The 19,437-nt window shown below is 38.9% G+C and overlaps 1 protein-coding gene and 1 pseudogene across 1 annotated transcript in view; one reads left to right on the top strand and one right to left on the bottom strand.

The window, feature by feature from the left end:
- ABCA12 (ATP binding cassette subfamily A member 12) overlaps positions 1-19,437 on the bottom strand; it is a 128,442-nt gene that overhangs the window by 36,574 nt on the left and 72,431 nt on the right. Inside the window, exons 25-33 of the mRNA XM_088135812.1 lie at positions 17,373-17,702; positions 15,564-15,633; positions 15,313-15,447; positions 14,012-14,167; positions 11,074-11,260; positions 10,168-10,386; positions 5,136-5,332; positions 3,207-3,367; positions 1,365-1,601 (exon numbers count right to left, since the gene is read on the bottom strand). Coding sequence (XP_087991938.1) covers positions 1,365-1,601; positions 3,207-3,367; positions 5,136-5,332; positions 10,168-10,386; positions 11,074-11,260; positions 14,012-14,167; positions 15,313-15,447; positions 15,564-15,633; positions 17,373-17,702 — 1,692 coding nt within the window. The remainder of the gene's footprint in view (positions 1-1,364; positions 1,602-3,206; positions 3,368-5,135; positions 5,333-10,167; positions 10,387-11,073; positions 11,261-14,011; positions 14,168-15,312; positions 15,448-15,563; positions 15,634-17,372; positions 17,703-19,437) is intronic.
- On the top strand, positions 3,934-4,523 carry LOC112540200 (cell death-inducing p53-target protein 1 pseudogene; annotated as a pseudogene).

Raw genomic sequence — 19,437 nt, 5'->3', positions numbered from 1 at the left:
TCCCTGCTCTTTAGCAGTATGGAAGGTAGAAACAACAGAATGGTCATAAATGGTTTTAACCATAGAATGGTTTTAAAGAGGGCAGCCATTAAATAATTCAACTTTAAAAATAAAGTTCCATTAAAAAGGAAAGTGAGGACCCTGGATTTGCTACTAACAGCTGCTACTTGGACAGAAGACTGAGCACACAGGCAACTTCCCCCTTGCATAGTGAAATATATTCTATTTATGTTTAACTTAGACTGATTATTTCTAGTTTGTCTGCATAATCTTACGCCAGTTCATGGTTCTGTAATCAACTTTTATCGATACTATTTTCATTTTGTAAAAGGCCATCCTCACAAGAAGGCATGGCATAGATATAACATGCAGACATAATGGGGAAAAAAATATCAATTTCCTCTATGAAGATTTTTGCACCCAGAGTTTGGCACAGACTGACAAGAATATACTACTAAATAAAGAACACCCTACAATTAGGGAAAGTGTCACTTTTGTTTCCCATCTTAAGTTTATTCCTTCATTTTCAAATCAGTTTGCAACTTAAAAAAAAGTCCACATGCACTTTCACCTAATGTGTACATTTTTTTCAAATGGTTTCACATGCAATTTACTTAATATATTACTGAATCTTGTGATGCAAAACTACATGCAATTTTTCAAATATCTATTTTGGTATACAAATTATATATAGGTTGTATACATATGAGATATATTAAAGTGAAGTCTGAACAAAATTTGTCTCCTATCTTTACACATAATTAAATATTCAGTGAATAATAATAACTGAAATTAAATCAACAGTAAAACAACTATAGGCTTGCTTCTGTGGGGTGGCATCATCCTATCAATCAGCTCCTGAATCAGTTCATTCTGTCCTCTCTTTCTGGCTGAGAGAGAGTAGAAATTAACAGAAGGACTAAATTCAAGTGGCCACTGGCCAGGCCGCTATACATGGCAACTCTTCTATTTGTCATCTACGAAGTTTGGTTGCCACCCTGTTTCCTAATTCTTAATTTCAGGTTCTTCTCTTCAAACTATGTCATGAGTTGTAAAGTACCAGAAAAGGCTGTTCTACACGCTTCTGTGCATTCCTAGCATAATTTTATAATGAACTGATGAACCAATCCAATATATACTCATATTTAATTTTCTTCATCTTGATCATAACTTTTTCATTCTGGGAAGATTTGTTTCATACACATCCCTTCACCCACATATTCATTTGCCACCCTTCAGGCTACTTACAAGATTTAAAGCATAAAATAAAACAAAAAATGAAATGAAATGATATATAAAATAAAATATAAAATAGCAACACTAGTAAGAGGTCATCTGATTGTTAAAAGCTGTTAGGTGCTCACTTCTTCGACAGTGCTGTCTGAAATTCCGTAGCAGCCAATATGAAGATCGCTTAAACTAGTATCCAGGCTTCTCAGAAGAGACTGATAGGATGAAGAGACTTTACTGTTAAATGGAGGAAGTACATAGATAAGTTCTCCACCAATATCTTCTTTGAGATAGGCTTCTGGAAGATGAGCCTGTATCATGGCTGTCACTGTAGAGGTATTGCATTCTTCTGCCACATTCAGAGCTGAGCTCTGGGAAAGCATAAGGAGACAATAAAACACCCCATTATGAGATGTTAATTTTCATAATATACCATTTAAATCATGACACATGAGAAGGAAATTAGTTTTGAAACAATTGGGTATTCTTGGGTATTGGATATTCAGGCATCCTGAGTACATCAATAAACTGCACCTTCTAGTTGGTGGGATATGGGCAACAGTAAGTTGGCTTGCAAGGTAAGTCTCTAGATTAGACATCCTAACTTGCATAGGCTTTGGCCAAAAAGATTCAACATGGGCAACAAGTGGGCCTTTTTATGGAGGGCATTTGGTTATGGGAGCATAGCTACAAAGAAGCAGAAGCAGATGCTCTTAACTTTTGTCTCATTCTGAATCTTTGAAAAAGAGCCTTGGTAAAAGATTTTAGCAGGTTGCTATAGGCAATATTGGACTTCAGATATAAGTACCAGCACCTTAACAAAGTCCAAAATTTAATAGGTATCCAGTGAAATTCTTTTAAAACATGCATGGTATGTATAAACCTGATCATGCCAAAGTTTGATATTTAATTTAATTTGTTGTTTCATTAATTACTCTGTTTTTAAAAAGTCCATACAATGCACATATTTAAATATGTCTATTTTCTTTTAAAACACATACTGGTATTTAAAAGATATTTTGATAAGTTTAAATTGTACCACATCCAAACTGCCCAAGTATTATGAACCACCTAGGCATTTTTGGATATTAAATTCCTCAAGCAACACAAACTTTGAACTTCAGTCAACTTAAAAGACAGAAATTAAAACATACCTTTTTTGCCTAGACACTCAAGAAAATCTGTTTTTGAAAATTAACTATCAAAGTTAGTGTCTTCTCATACTCTAAAAGAAACTCAATGTGAACAACTAACTACTTCTAGATTCTAGCAATTTTGCCTGAGGAGGAGTTGGGCAGCAAAGACGAAGGCAGGTAATCAAGTCATAGTGATTCATCAACTATCATTACTGTGCTGTATCCATAGCCCTTTATTGACTATATTAGCCAAGTTGGGGACTTTCATAAATTATTATTAAATCCATCTCCACTGATGGCTAGGAGAATGTGAGAATATCCTGGGAGAAGGCAGTTGATGCAGGATGAAACAGGGATCCCAGATGGAACTCTCCGTCTCCTCCTGCACAAAGAACAGCAAATCCTCACTTCCTGATATTCTGTTACAGGCACACAGAGGCCAAAGCAAAGCTGTGCTTCCATGCACTCTGGGCAGCAGCCACAAGCATGGCTCTCAGTGGCTTTAATAACCCCGTGCCTTTCCCACAGGGAGAAAGTACAACCTAGAGAAGCTCAGTATTTAACCTGTCTGGGAAAGGAAGAGTTCTCGCTCAAGATTTTGTGGATTAAACATTCCCCACGTCTAAAGCATTTGTTCAAAAATTACAGATACCATGAGGAGCAATGGTTAGACTGTCTCCAGATTTCATCTTCCCTGTCACTGAAACCTATACATTATTTATAGCCACTTTCAGTAACATTTTCATTAAGATACTTTTTTTTTCACCTGGGGTTACTTTTGCTTTGAGCTCTGTTAGAATTTATTACAATTTGACAGTGTTTTGTATTACTGTTCCAAACCTTTTCTTTAGTAAGTGTCAGGTGGTATCCACTACCATAAGTTTCCTTAAGGTAGAATGGGGACCCACAGCACTTGAGCCCTCCATGTTCCAAGAATGCAATCCTGTCACTTAAGACTTCCGCTTCATCCAAGTGATGTGTAGAAAGAATTATCGTCCTGCCTGAAAAGAACATATAAAAAGGGCAATAACACTCGCTTGCATACAGGTTCTTGAGGCAGCAGAACAATTGCCAAGTGGAAAATGAGTTGCTCAGACTCAAGAACTCATTGGGTACAAAGGCCAGAAAAGGATTATACCTCTCCTTGGAACCACTGGGAAGAACAAAATAACCACTGACAGTTCTTTCCTCTCTCCCGGGGAAGAGCCAGCCTGCGTGTGACAATGGCTGTTTAATCCAGTTTTCTTCTAAGTTCTTAGAACAGTTCAGCCTCCAGTAATGCTGGAGATTGGCTACCAGAAACCCCAATTTGAGATCTTCAGCACATTTCATCATATGGCTACCTACTACTCAGTTCATCAGCCTCACCTGTGATCCAACCTTATACTCGAGAGCCATGGGGCTGCTGGTTCTCTGTCCATGGCAGTGAGTGGCACTCAACCATATCCCGTCGCCTCTTCAGCTGCACCATGTCTTTTGCTCTGTAGCAACTGGCCCTCAGTGGCAGACCATTCCTAAGTCTGGAAGGTCTATAATGAAGAGTTTGATCCGCTGCAGCAGCTGCAGCATGTCCAGTGATCCTCTTCCACCCTACCCTGGGGGGGCCATCTGCATCATTCCTAGAAGAGAAGGATGGCTTCCCTTTCCTAGCGGGTAGGTGCTCTCCAGCCATGGTACAACCACCTTCAAATATTGGCCCTCCACTCTATGAAATAATATCACCACCCCAGTTGGGTTTCATCCTCCCACCTGCACCAGTGGATAGCTCAATGCCCTAACTCTCCCCTGGTGATTACTGCCTTCCCCCAGGCCACATGCCTCCATGGGCTATTACCCTCCAACTGGCCTCTACGCCCCTGCAGGAGGGCAGTGACCATTCTAATGCCAGCAGGGACTACAACCACTGCAACAGTCCTGCAGGGTGAGATCTTTCAGGCTGCCCCCATCCTCAAAGTGTGCCTGCACTATCAGCAGGCCGTCACCAGCAATATCACTCATGAAATTGGCTTCATGAACTTTCTGCTGGGCTTTTGCTGCTTTATAGGGAGTGACCTAGGTTGCTGTTTTATCCCATGCCTGATAGATGAATTGAAGGACATGACCCATACCTGCCCCAACTGCAAGGCCTACATCTACATGTTAAACCGCATGGGCTAGCAGTGCCTGCTGAGCCAAGAGATCTCTGCCACCACCTCTCCTCCTGCCAATGGTTTGATTTCCCCATGTGCAGTGCTTCTTTGCTTATCTCATTTCTCTTCCTTCACCCAGAGAGCATCAAGAGGGTTGTGGCACTTCCAAGGCTGCCTGGACAGCTGCCACTGATGGGGAGGTTTCTGGGAAGGAGATGGGAAAGGGAAGGTGCACCAGACTGGTCTCTAATGTGTATGTGTTGGTGGCTCTACTCCCCCCAAGAAAAGGAGCTCCTCGTGCTTGGCTACAGCATTCTCTGTGATGATGCTTCACCTGCCAGAGCCTAGCCAGGCAATGATGCCTTGGCCTCTAATCTGCATCACATGAAGCAGGAAGAGACAAAGTCCATGGATGCTTTTGGCTTTTCTGACTGGAGGGGAGCTGCAGGCGCTTGTCCCTCCTATCAAAGGTAAAGCTTAAAGGCTTAAAATCTTCTCTTTAATGTGTGTTTGTGGTTCCCACATCTGTGATTGTATTTTTTATACTCATTCAAGTTTATCCTGTTTTTTCTGTTAATATTATAGTATTACATGCCATTGCTCTGAAAAGCTAGAATGACAGTATACCTGCCCATATTACCTTTTCTGTTCTTTGATATGATCTCCCAAATGCCTCTCCTAGAACAGGGATCAACTCCAGTGGTTGGTTCATCCAAAATTACAACCTTTGAACCTCCAAGTAGAGCAATTGAAATTGACAGCTTCCTCTTCATCCCTCCTGATAAAGAGCCAGTCAACTTGTGACGGTGGTTATATAATCCAGTTTCCTTCAAAATTCTTCAAAATAGCACCCAGAAAAAAAACATTATTTTACATGTAACTAGAAGAAATTATTACATAAAGCAAAATGCTCATCAAGAAAAAAGAAACAATAAGTTTACATTACAAGGAGGTAGATTTTGGTAGGCCGCCAGGAAGAAGTTTCCTATTAGTAAGACCTGTTCAACAACGCAACAAAGGTATTACATTCACAGTTTACTTGTTCACAGGGGGAGATTAACTCTCCTTCACTAGAGATGTTGGTTGGATAGCCACTTGTCAGAGATGTTGTAGGACTATGTAGGGGGTTGAACTAGATGATCTCCAATGTTTCTTCCACCCTGAGCATTCTACGATTCTTTAAAACCAGAGGGAGGCCTTGAGGGAGGCACTTTTTTTTCCCCAGTTGTTAAGTCATGTCTGACTCTTCATGACCCCGTGAACCAGGCCTTCCTGTCCTTCACTGGCTCCCAGAGTTTCATGTTCATTGCTTCAATGATGCTATCTAACCATCTCATCCTCTGCTGTCCCCTTCTCCTTTTGCCTTCCATCTTTCCCAGCATCGGGGTCTTTTCCAAAGAGTCCTCTCTTCACATTAGGTGGCCAAAGTATCTGAGCTTGAGCGTCAGTATCAGTCCTTCCAATGAGCAGTCAGGGTTGATTTCCTTTAAGATTGACTGGTTTGACCTCCTAGCAGTCCAGGGGCTCTTAAAGAGTCTTCTCCAGCACCACAATTCAAAGGCATCAATTCTTCGGCGCTCAGCCTTCTTTATGGTCCAGCTCTCACAGCCATACATTGCTACTGGAAAAACCACAGCTTTGATTATGCGGATCTTTGTCGGCAAGGTGATGTCTCTGCTTTTTAATATGCTGTCTAGGTTTGCCATAGCCTTCCTCCCAAGGAGCTTTTAATTTCATGGTTGCAGTCTCTGTCTGCGATGATCTTGGAGCCCAAATAAATAAAGTCTGTTACTGCTTCCATTTCTATCCCATCTATTTGCCAGGAATTGATGGGTCCAGATGCCATGATCTTAGTTTTTTTAATGTTGAGTTTCAAGCCAGCTTTTGCACTCTCCTCTTTCACCCTCATCAAGAGGCTCTTGAGTTCTTCTTCACTGTCTGCCATTAGGGTGGTATCGTCTGCATATCTGAGGTTGTTGATATTTCTCCCTGCAATCTTAATTCCGGCTTGTGATTCTTCCAGCTCAGCATTTCTCATGATGTACTCTACATATAAATTAAATAAGCAGGGTGACAATATACAGACTTGTTGTACTCATTTCCCTATTTTGGACCAATCGGTTGTTCCATAACTGGTTCTAACTGCTGCTTCTTGGCCCGCATACAGATTTCTCAGGAGAGAGGTAAGGTGGTCTGGTACCACATCTCTTTAAGAATTTGCCAGAGTTTGTTGTGATCCACACAATCAAAGGCTTTTGCATAGTCAATGAAGCAGAAGTAGATGTCTTTCTGGAACTCTCGTGCTTTTTCGATGATCCAGAGAATGTTGGCAATTTGATCTCTAGTTCCTCTTCGAAACCCAGCTTGTATATCCCGTAGTTCTCGGTTCATGTATTGCTGACACCTAGCTTGTAGGATTTTGAGCATAACCTCGCTAGCATGTGAAATGAGTGCAATTGTACGGTAGTTTGAGCATTCTTTGGCATTGCCCTTCTTTGGAATTGGAATGTAAACTGACCTTTTCCAATCCCGTGGCCACTGTTGAGTTTTCCAAACTTGTTGGCATATTGAGTGCAGCACTTGAACAGCATCATCTTTTAGTATTTTAAATAGCTCAGCTGGAATACTGTCATCTCCGCTAGCTTTGTTGTTAGTAATGCTTCCTATGGCCCACTTGATTTCACTTCCTAGGATGTCTGGCCCAAGGTCAGTGACCACACTGGCGTGAACATCAGAGACATTAAAATATTTCTTGTATAGTTCTTCTGTGTATTCTTGCCACCTCTTCTTAATCTCTTCTGCTTCTGTTAGGTCCCTGCCTTTTTTGTCCTTTATCATGCCCATCCTTGCACAAAACGTTCCCTTGATATCTCCAATTTTCTTGTAGAGATCTCTAGTCTTCCCCATTCTATTGTTTTCCTCGATTTCTTTGCATTGTTCATTTAAGAAGGCCTTCTTATCTCTCCTTGCTATTCTCTGGAAATCTGCATTCAGTTGCTTAAATCTTTCCCTTTCACCCTTGCTTTTTGCATTCCTTCTTTCCACAGCTATTTGTAAAGCCTCATCAGACAGCCACTTTGCTTTCTTGCATTTCTTTTTCTTTGGGATGGTTTTAGTTGCTGCTTCCTGTACAATGTTACAAACCTCCGTCCATAGTTCTTCAGGCACTCTGCCTACCAAATCTAATCCCCTAAATCTATTCATCACCTTCACTGTGTACTCACAAGGAATATGATTTAAGTCATACCTGAATGGTCTAGTGGTTTTCCCTACATTCTTCAGTTTAAGCCTAAATTTTGCAATAAGAAGCTCATGATCTGAGCCACAGTCAGCTCCTGGACTAACTTTATAGAGCTTCTCCATCTTTGGCTGCAAAATACATAATCAATTTGGTTTCGGTATTGACCATCTGGTGATGTCCATGTGTAGAGTCATCTCTTGTGTTGTTGGAAAAGAGTGTTTGCTATGACCAGCTTGTTCTCTTCACAAAACTCTATTAGCCTTTGCCCTGCTTCATTTTGTACTCCAAGGCCAAACTTGCCTGTTATTCCGATTATTTCTTGCTTCCTACTTTAGCATTCCAATCCCCCATGATGAAAAGGACATCTTTTTTTGGTGCTAGTTCTAGAAGGTGTTGTAGGTCTTCATAGAACCGGTCAACTTCAACTTCTTCAGTATCAGTGGTTGGGGCATAGACTTGGATTACTGTGATGTTGAATGGTTTGCCTTGGATTCGCACTGAGTCTTATAGTCAATAAGAGAGTGGGAAAGGCAGTAATGGGGTACAACCTCAAAAACAACAGAATGATCTCAGTGTGAGGGAGGCACTACATAGTCATAACTACAAAAATAAACTTTTTTAAAGCAAAACAAAGTTCCTGAAATAAACCTTAAACTACAATCACTTTCCTTTGTTTACTACACTCTCCTTTTAACAACATATCTTAGTTCCAGCATAAAAACCCCCAGCCAAGGAAGAGGTAGAAAATGTTATGAGTTATTTAGCATCCTGCTGGTTTTCACTGAGAATCAGCCAAGTATTGTTTAAATGAGGTGTTTCATTATGACACATTACTAAAAAATTGGCAGCATTAAAGGACCTTAATACCCACTTGTGTAGTGGACAAATGCTAGCAAACTCAGCATGATATCAGAACATTATAAGGCTTCCATCAAGTGTGTAGTAAGTCCCAACTATCTATACACTAGATCTTGGCCAACAGAGCCAGAATGTTAGTGGCTCAGAGTATATTTCCATGTAAGAAATGTTTGTTCTAGTTCTGTTGTCACTTCCTAGAAAATCATAATCTGACTGAAGGTGAATAAAAAGGGCAGTTACAAGCATTCACAAGCTCTCTCCTCCTCAATATATTGATTACTGACTTGAATGTGGAGGTGGAGAATGCTTATCAAGTCTGCAGAGAGCAAAAAATGGGATGCAATAGCTAGCATGATAGAAGACAGAAATAAAATTCAAAGCAATCTTGAAGAGTTAGAGTAGTGCTTCCAAGCCTTGGGAACTTCCAGATGTATGGACCTCAACTCCTACATCCTCACCAATGGCCATGCTGATGGGGAAATTCTGGGAGTTGAAGTCCACACATCTGGAATTTGTTAAGGTTGAGTTATACAAATGGGGAGCAAGAAATGAGGATGATAAAAATATACTGTATAATGTATAGAGTGAGTAAATGAATGAATGGGATTTGAAAGAAAAAGTGAGTGACCTGTACAGAAGATGTGTGTTGAGATGGTTTGGTCATGCAGAAAGATTGAATGGTCTGAACAGCAAAACAAATATATGAAGGAACAGTGAATGGGCTGAAAGGAAGCGAAGACTGAGAAAGTTGTGAGACAATGGAATTGATGAGATCCTCAAGAAGAGAAAGATCAGTTTAAAGAACAAAAGGGAATGTATGAATTAGTTTGTGGATATAGTAGAAACAAGAATGGTTTGCAGAAATGAAAGATGTGGACAGGTACTGTATAGTGAATGGTGTTAGTGTAGACTAGGCTTATTTTTATTTCCTTTTCTTCTTATGCCTTTGATTTCTTTCGTTTATTGTTTTTTACTTCTTTAGTGTGTTTTGTATGCTATTGCTTATCCCAAAAGGAATTAGCATTACAGGTATGTATGTATATATGTATGTATATAAGCATTTCCCTCAAATTCAGTCCTCAGTGATAAACTAAGCTAGGGCGGAGATGGGGAACATGAAGCCCCAGGCCTATATACAGCCCTGCACCCATTTTACTCTGCTTGAGAACTCCCTCCAGCTACAGTTACTGAAAACTGAGAGCCGTTTCCTGCCATTCTAAGGTAGAAAACTCATGCAAACCATAGCAGAAGCCATAAAATGCATGTTGTTAAAAAACAAAGAGAAAAAATGTCAAATTCTCTGAAGCCTAGAGAAACCCCCATGAAAATACTAGTCCAATCTATTATGGTTCTTGGATTCCCCAAAATATTAAGAGCTGAGCAATCCACAGATTAAAGGTAGATATTTTAAAGACACCAATATAAATGTACATGACCAACAGAACATTTATTTTCCACATGGAAGTGTATTTAGTGCTACTAATTATACCATTACACAATTTTTGCAAAAGGATAACATGTAACAAACATAAAAGGAAGAGTGTTGTCTGCTGTTAAAGGAACTATGACATACCGTTCTACTTCTTCCTGTAACTCTTCTTTGTTCCAGTGGGGTACCTTGATATAGCCATATAAAAGCAGGTGCTCCTTTGTGGTGAGGTAATTAAATAATACGTTGTGCTGCATGCAAATTCCCATATTTTTCCTGATGAAATCCTGGTCATATCTGATATCTTTGCCATAAACAAATATAGTGCCAGATGAAGCAGGAAACAAACCTGTCAGTATAGATCTATGTGGGAGAGAGGGAAGAAAATTTGAGAAAAATTACCAACATTTTATTCTGTCGCAGTTTAGCAGTCACTATAGCATAGACACTGAAAGATGGGAAAAGCAGACTAATTCTAAGTGGGATCAGGGTGAAGCTGAGACTGCCAGTAATTCTTTGTAATCATAATTCATCCACTGCCAGTAATAGCATGAGAGCAGAACCCCAGGCCTGGGATAATCTGGCTGCCTCGAATGGCCATCTACTGGAATGGGGCAGTTTTGGACCCAGCAAATTGGAAAGCTGCTCTCCCCGGCTTTGGTGATACAAAAGCAGTTGGAAAAGACCGATATACACACTATACCAAAACTTTCATCCAAAATGGCCCAAAAACCTTTCTTCTGAATTCTCCAGGGATGGGGGAGGAATTAGGAAAGTCCAGAAATAAGGCCAAAAGCTTCAATCAGTCTTCAAAACGACTCTCAACATGGAGATTGAAAACATCGGGTTACAGAATTCAGAGATAAAGGGGAAAAATGGTTGTTTTCCAGCATCCTCAACCCAGCTCTGAAAGCAAAAAGATCCCCTGAGCTCAGGGGAATGTACTGGGTCCCAGCCTGGCAGATAACAGAAATAAAGAAAGATTACATCATGTTGTGTCAATAAACTATTTTAGCCATTCTCAGCCATTTTTCTTCAAAAGTAACTTACATTGTAGTAGTTTTTCCAGCTCCATTATGACCCAGCAATGAGGTGATATTTCCTTCATAAAAGTTCAGGTTGAGATTCTGAACAGCAGCTTTGGATTCATAAATCTTTGTTATTCCATGGAGAGAAACTCCCACTTTGAGATGAGTGGGTTCAGGTTCAAGGTTAGAAGGCAAAGCACTGTGGCCATCTAAAGAAACAGAAGATGCCAAATTTGTAAAGAACTCCATATAGCATCTTCCCTCTGTCCACATCTCTCTCCTCTGCTTGATTCAATTCAGGGACTCTGTTTGAAATGTCTGGTCAGAATTCACAGAGATTTTGAAAGTGCAAGAAGCCGTGTATATACTGTTCAGGTCTCTGACTGACTGAACTGAACTGAAATAATTTACATTGATTTTTGCCTGTAGTTAAGTTAAATTAGCATGTCCAAGTGAGAGCCATGCCTCTATTGATGAGCATACCCCAGGAATGGCCTCTTTCAACTCTCCTTTCCCTGTTGTCATTTCCTCCCCTGTGTAGATTGGAGTGGCAGGGAGGGGGAACGCTATTTTTGAACCACGTTTGAAGTTAGAACCAGGTCTAGCTTTTGATTCCAGCCTTTCTCTGATAAACTCAAGTTGAAAGGATCATGGTCTTGTTTTGCTTTTGCTGTGCCTTTTTCCTTCCCGCTTGCTTGCCTGTCAGAATCTGTTGCACTGTGCAAGAACTGTTCAGGATTTCAAGAGATTCTGAGCAAGGAAAAATCTGTGCAGCAAACTCAAAACAAGAGAGTTATCCCCATGGATCACTGAAACACCTTTTAATTTTCTGTCCTGTCATCCATTCTTCTCCCTTTCTCTTTCTTCTTTCTAAAAAAGAATATTTCCTCCTAAACCTTTTTTACTTGGCCTTTTACTAAATTCTGATGCACAACAGCATTATACACAGCCAACGGACAGTATGTAGAGATTTTAAATAAATTAATATGCATACTAGAGCAATTCTGGCTTTAACAACAGCACATTCAAGAGCTTTTTAACCACAAAAGGATATAGTTACATACAAAAACTTAAATATAAACAATTGCCCTTCCAAATGTCTGTGATATCTTCCCCCCGAATCAGGAATCAGTTCTAAATTGACCTTTACATTTCCTGATGAGGATTAGCCAATGTGTTTTTAAAGTAGGAAATGTACAAATAGAGGCAATCTTATGGTAAATACAAACTGTTTTGTAGAATGAGGATTTCAATTTGCCCTTAAAGTTTATTTTTCCATCTCATAATGCTTTGATGTAAGTATTTTGAGTTGTGCCAAATCTCCTTTTCTTAAAACAAGACCCCATCATCCACAGAAATCATGCATTGTCAAAGAAGGCTGTTCTACAGTTAATTAATCAGCTCTCCCACAGCCTATCATCAAAGTAATTACTATTATTAGGTTGTGACAGGGCATAAGAAGTAATCAAAGTGGATCTAGCATACAGAGTCACAGAATAACAAGTCAAATTACAGAGATCTGTAGACCCACTGGGGAATCCAGCAGCCTATTTATTTTTACTCATCTCTTCCAAGAGAGCCAGTTTGATGCAGTGGTTAAGGTATCAGGCTAGAAAATGGGAGACTGTGAGTTCTAGTCCTGCCTTAGGCACAAAGCCAGCTGGGTAACCTTGGGCCAGTCACTCTCTCTCAGCCCTAGGAAGTAGGAAATGACAAGCCACTTCCGAAATCTTGCCAAGAAAACTGCAGGGACTAGTCCAGGCAGTCGCCAGGAGTCAAAAAACTACCTCGAAGGCACATAGGCACACACACAAATCTATCCCAAGTACCAATGGTCAATTTCTAGAGTGCTCTCTAGAATGGTCTCCCCTCACCATTTTTAGAGGGTACACACTATGCTATCCCAGTCCCTCAAGAGTAGGGTTACCAGATGTCTGGCAAAAGGAGGACATGTTCTCCTTTTTGCCCTGATGTCTTCCACCTGGTAGGAATAACCTTAAAATCAAATACTGTCTGGATTTTTGAGTGTTTTGTTGTCTTTTTTAAAAAATGGACTGCTTTCACAACTGTAGTCAAATTTTTGTGTACAATATTGTGATCTTGTAAATTGTCTGCTTCTTTCTTTCCCTTGCCCGTCGACAGACTCAACAGCCTAGATTTACATTACTTATTTCTGTGATTCCAGCAATCAGGTTCAATCCGCCTCCTTCGAATCTATGATCACTGTAGTCTGTAGATCACATGACTCATCATACATTTCTATGGTGAAATTTGAAAAGCATGTTGTTGATTTTATATTATCACTAGCCATAAGTTCTTGAAACTAAAGATATGAGGGAAAATATTGTGATTGAAAAACCAGTCTTTCTGATGCTGGAAAAAGTTATTTCATATACAGGTAGGCCTAACTACATTTTTTGCAGCTTTTTGCTGTAATTTTTGTAGCGGATGCCAAGAAAGGTAAACAGTTAGGGTGTCCTTCTTTCCCCCCCATTTGTCTTCTTTTCTAATTGTCTGTGTCCTCCTTTGCCTATTCAGATATCTGGTAACCGTACCCCATAGGCTTTACCTGTGTAAAGAGAAACTGAAACAATTCTATGTGGAAAATTTTATCCTGATCCTTGGCAAAGGCTAATCCAGCCTTTATTAAATAAGTTTTCCAGGCCACCCAGATAAATTTTACATTTAATATCTATTCAGAGACAAAGACTTCAAAAGTTTCATATTCATTTGCAAAAGCCTTGTAACCCCAGGGCTGAAATAATTATGTAGAATTTTAGGACAAGATTTCTAAAAATTTGAATATATTGATTTCTTATTATTTTACTACTGCTTTTATCTATTAATTTGTGGTTTATACTGATTTCACTTTAGCTGCATTCCGGTCTAAGACAGTTATATTTTCATTCATCCAATCTGTCAAAAGATATTTTTTACATTTAAAAGTTTAGCAAACATACACATCTTTTCAGAGAAAGTGGGCTGTTTTCTCAAGAAGAAACTGGTGAAAAGATAGCCTTTTAACTTCTCACTCAACAATGGAAAATAACCATAGCGCTCGGTCCAGTAAGATGGAAGGAGTGGAAAATACCATGGAGCTGCCATGCCATACTTCCCTGTAATGAGAATAGTGACAAAAAGTAGGAGAGAGATTTGAAAAGTTCTGTAGTAGCGTTTTGATACTATCTCAACAGTATCAGGCCCAAGGAAAGTAATAGATGAGTTTTGTGTGATTTCATCATCTCAAAGTATGAGAATACTGTTCTCTCCCCAGAAAATGAAGGCCAGATTATTTCAACTGAACACTTGGCTGCTAAATATGTATGTGAAATTGAAGGCAGGCATTCCTGAATTCATCTGAAATGAAATCTATGAAAATAGAGCAGGAAACAGTGTAATGCAGAATCCATTTGAATATGCCTTTGTGAGAACATAGCAGTTGTTACAACAGGAAGCACCCTGCTATGAAGAATTAATTCCTTCTGTTTCTGTTAAAAAGCCTCTGCTAACTGTGAAGCTAGAAGGAGAGCATGGTGGCATTTTTGCAACCAGGTTGCAGTAGACAATCTTACATGTGGGGAGATGGGTGGGATGGAGAACAGCAGCTCATTTTTTTCAGGGACTCTTGGAAATGACCAGAAGGAGTAAAGTCACATGTGCTGTTAAAACTACTTGTTCTCCTTTCCCAGATAGTTTCAGCAACCTCTGAGCAAGGAAGAGCAAAATCTTCCTTGAACCCAACCCAACCCAACCCAACCCAAAGCCAGCATAACAAAACCAACTTCAGATAAATCAGTACAGAATGAGAAAAATACCAACTCCTTATCATGAGGACTGACTATCCAGAGCCAATCTAGCAGTGACATGCAGTGTGTTTGGAGGGGCCTTATATCTTCATATTATGTCACTCTTGAAATGCTTCAAAAACTATTTCTTCATTGTCACTAGTCATTATTCTGTATGTACTAAACACAATGATACCTACCTTAAACTCCCATTAAAATCTTTTCTCATTAAATATATATATTCATGTATGTATTTAAATATATATATATATATATATATATATATATATATATATATATATTGATAGATACATGTCATTTGAAGGAAGATGATGTTATGCAGAAGATGCTTTTAATGAATTCCCAGAAATAATGATAGCATGGTTATTATAATATAATTTGTCCTAACTTTACATTTTTAATTGTCAGATGGTATCCATCAAAATCCAGTAGATTTAATAGATCACTTTACATACCTGGAAAAACATTCCTGATGTACCAGCCCAGAATGAAATAAATAAAAGAATCTATCAGAATTAGCCAGCACATCCAGCTAAAATTAGTGTTATCCCCTGACATTGGTGAATCGTGCATATTATCCCACTGCAGACCTATAAAAAAGGAGAGGAGGGATACACAGAATAACTATTGCATTAGCAAATTAACATATTTCATTTGGGCTATTAAGAGATTTGTCTTATAAAAAATTATACGTAGATATTTATACCAATGCCCTGTTCTTCATAGCGGGCAATATACTGGCTTGCATAGCTGAATGCAGTTGGAGATAACAGGCTCTGGAAGAAAAGCAGGAAGAAAGGTAATTAATTGAAATATTTGCAAACATGTGGAAATTTACAACATATTTTAGTCAGTCTTGAATAATAGAAAACATAGTAGTAATAGAACACAAGGAGAAAAAAAATTATTTCTACAGGAAAGGCATGTCCATTTGGCTCTGGTTGTGATGGTCTGATTATTTAAACTCATTATCCAAACTCATTATTAATAGTTATGGATTTTAATTTAAGTCCCATCTTTCCAACAAGAAACATGTTCACAACTATCCTTGAGGAAACTGGATTAGAGGCAATGACTTATTTTAAGTTGCCTAGTAAGGTTCATAGTCCAGCACAGAATTAACTAGGACTTAATGAATTCAAACTCACCACACTATCATTATACCATATGTTTAGAAAATAAACATTTGTTGAAAATCAGATTTTAACTTGACTTAGAACTGATGCATAATATTCATTTTCCCTGTAGATAACAGTCACAGACATCAACCTTCTGAAGACATTTATACTGGAGTAAGCAATTTTTGGAAGGATTTTTAATAGCTTATTCAGAACTAAAATAGCTTGCCTATTCACAAAATTGTTGTCTGACTAATAATAAAAAATTGAGAGGATATCATTTCCACCACTTCTATATGTTGAAGACTCCTCAGTGCTCTTCACTATCCAATTTTATCTTTGTCTCTTTTTCTGAGTAAGGGTGCCTTTCCCAACAAAACAGTGGGCTAGAGACCCAGAGACAACTTGGTACATAAAGATGAGACGGGAGCTAACAATATTAAGAAATCAGGTGTGAGAGAGGGTTTGGCAGGGATCCAAGACTGTGCCCTGATGGCCATGGGCACTTTGTTAGTAATATATTATTACTACCCTTTCCATTTGATGCTATGTTTCTTTCTTTTTACTTTTAAGATAGATGATAGATAGATAGATAGATAGATAGATAGATAGATAGATAGATAGATAGATAGATAGATAGATGGTTTTATTGCCAATTTATTGTCTCATCTTTATGTACCAAGTTGTCTCTGGGTCTCTAGCCCACTGTTTTGTTGGGAAAGGCACCCTTACTCAGAAAAAGAGACAAAGTTAAAATTGGATAGTGAAGAGCACTGAGGAGTCTTCAACATATAGAAGTGGTGGGAATGATATCCTCTCAATTTTTTATTATTAGTCAGACAACAATTTTGTGAATAGGCAAGCTATTTTAGTATATATATACATACATACATACATACATACATACATACTGTATATATATATATTTAAAATAAATATTTATTTAAACCATATATATGGTTTAAAATAGTTATCTATCTATCTCCCTCCCTCCCCCCTATTTTATTGGCCTGTGAAATAAATTTTTAAACATTTCTATATTAGGTGCTCAGTGAATAAGGATTACAGTTGTGGTGGAGAAGCACCATCACAGAAAGTATGTTTTGTGTTGTCAGATTCAGTACTTGGGAAGTCAAATGAACAATTTAGAAGTCCTCATCAATTTCCATCTCAAACAGAGAAGTACTGCATCTAATTAAAACAGATAATATTAAGTTGGATGGGCCATCACTTGACATACTGCAAAAACAGTTTTATATATTCATACTACTATTGTCTGTGGTTGCAAAACAAAGCAAAGCAAACCCAGATCTATAGGTACTATAAATTGCTTCCCCCACAAAAGTCCAGTTGTGAATGTCTCTTTTTCCAGAAAATGCATACAAGGACAGATTTACCAGTAGGCTCTTGACGGTGAAGCTCATCTGATTCTCAACAACTAGTAGGACAATGAAGGGGAAAAAGGTCAGGATGTAGACCAGGCACCCAACCAAAGCAGCGATGTTTGTATTGTTGAAGAAAACACTGATGAGGTAGCACATGGCTATAATGGAGAAGCTGTAGTCCAGAAGGTACAGGAACAAAATCACAACATTTATTTTTGGAAGGACATTCCCAAACTTCAGGATAAAAATAAGAAATGTGATAGTAAGCAGGAGAAATATGGTACATTCAATGAACCAAGCAAAGAAATGGCTGCTGGAATTTACACCCATCATCTTCATATACTATGGAAAAGAAAAAAAAAATGAAAACTTCTTAATGAGTAAAACACATAATCTGTACTTCAGCTGTAATCCTTAAATACAGGCTTATTAAGACACATTTCATTGCCTTCTCTTCTAAAACAGAAGGGGTCGATAATAGCATGCATTATTAATTTCATTTCTACAGACTTGGAAACGCCAATCTATAGGTCACATGCAAATGGCAACCCAATACAGCCCACACTTCATGAACTGCGGATCAAATCCTTTGCATTCCCAGTTCCTATTTTTGCAGTCTCAGACCAAGAAGCAAGCCAGAACACCTATCATGAGCCTGATTTACACGGCCAGGGATCGAATATGCAGATCACTGGATTGCTCTCCCAATAGAGATTGCTGAGTAATGCATTAGTTATCATTCTGCCAATTTGTCTTGGCAGGTCCTCTTCCCTGCACTAAACTTTAATAAACAGTGAGAGAAGTGGGAGTCTCTAGCTTGCAATGAACTGTACCAAAAAAAAAAAAAAAAAATCAGCCAAATAATTAAATAGCAAATAGTTTACCTCCTATCTCAGAAAAAAAACACCCCTGATTCTAGTGGGAGCCAATCCACTGAACAAATCACATAGCTCATTCTGAAATACAGCCAAATTAAATTTCCTTGGGGGCTTTTTTTCTTCTCTATTGTGAACATTCATAACTAATTGTTAGTTGGTAGATTGTCTTAATCTGAGAAGATTTAATGGACTTCGATGCTAGAGTGTAGTGAAAAGTGCTTTGCTCTGGTTTTCTTTAAGTACAGGAAATCTAAGAACCACCTTTTTTCCATGCTGTATTTACAGTGCAGAGTACTCAGTGGAACCAAGCTCTCTTACATGTAATACAAAAATAATATGAGAAATCCTGAGAATGAAGCTTAAGCTGTGATCACTCCTTATGCCATCATATTTATACTAGATTATGACCTAAAATATCCTTCACTGGGAGGAGGTTAGGTTATTTGTTTTAAAAAATCCCTACTCTGGTGGACCCCACATGGGGCTGCCTCTGAAGACCACTCAGACGCTACAGCTGGTTCAGAATGCAGTAGCTCAGGGTGTTATGCACATGAATCAGTTCAGCCACATAACACAACTGCTCTGAGAGCTGCACTGGTTACCAGTTTGCTTTCGGGTGAATTCAGAGTGCTGGTGTCTCCTTTCATCACTTAGGACCTGGGTATCTTTACAACCGCCTGTGCCTAGTACTTTCTGCCAATCCATTAAGCTCAGGAAGAGAGGGCTTCATACAAGTCCCCTCTCTTACAGACTGACATCTGCTAGGTCCATGGAGGATAGACTTCTGTTGCTTCCCCCAGTCTCTGGAACAAGATTCCCCCAGAGATTAGATCAGTCCTCATGCTCCTAAGGTTTTGAAAAGATCTACCCATCTCTCTCTCTCTCTCTCTCTCTCTCTCTCTCTCTGTGCCTTTTGAACTTGTTATATTATCTTGTTCCTCTCTGCAGCAAAAATGTTTGTACATGAACTGTTTGGTAACAGTGCCTGGGGTATTTTAGGTGTTATTCTTATATATTGTTTGACTGCTGTATTAGGTATATACATTGCTCAGACTCTACTATGATTGGAGGAATCTGTAAGCCAAGTAATAAATAAAGCACACATTGCAGATAAGATATGTGTTAAATGTGTATCCCATACCAAAGAAGCATTCAGAAAGGAAGCCTGAGGGTCCTAGATATCAACCAGCAGCACACTA

The sequence above is a fragment of the Python bivittatus genome, unplaced genomic scaffold (assembly GCF_059951505.1).
Source record: "Python bivittatus isolate LINGU-HERP-01145 unplaced genomic scaffold, Pbiv_v1 ctg000200_np1212, whole genome shotgun sequence".
Classification (NCBI taxonomy): Eukaryota; Metazoa; Chordata; class Lepidosauria; order Squamata; family Pythonidae; genus Python; species Python bivittatus.
Note: the sequence above shows the minus strand (reverse complement) of the source record. Positions and strands in the feature narration are given on the sequence as shown.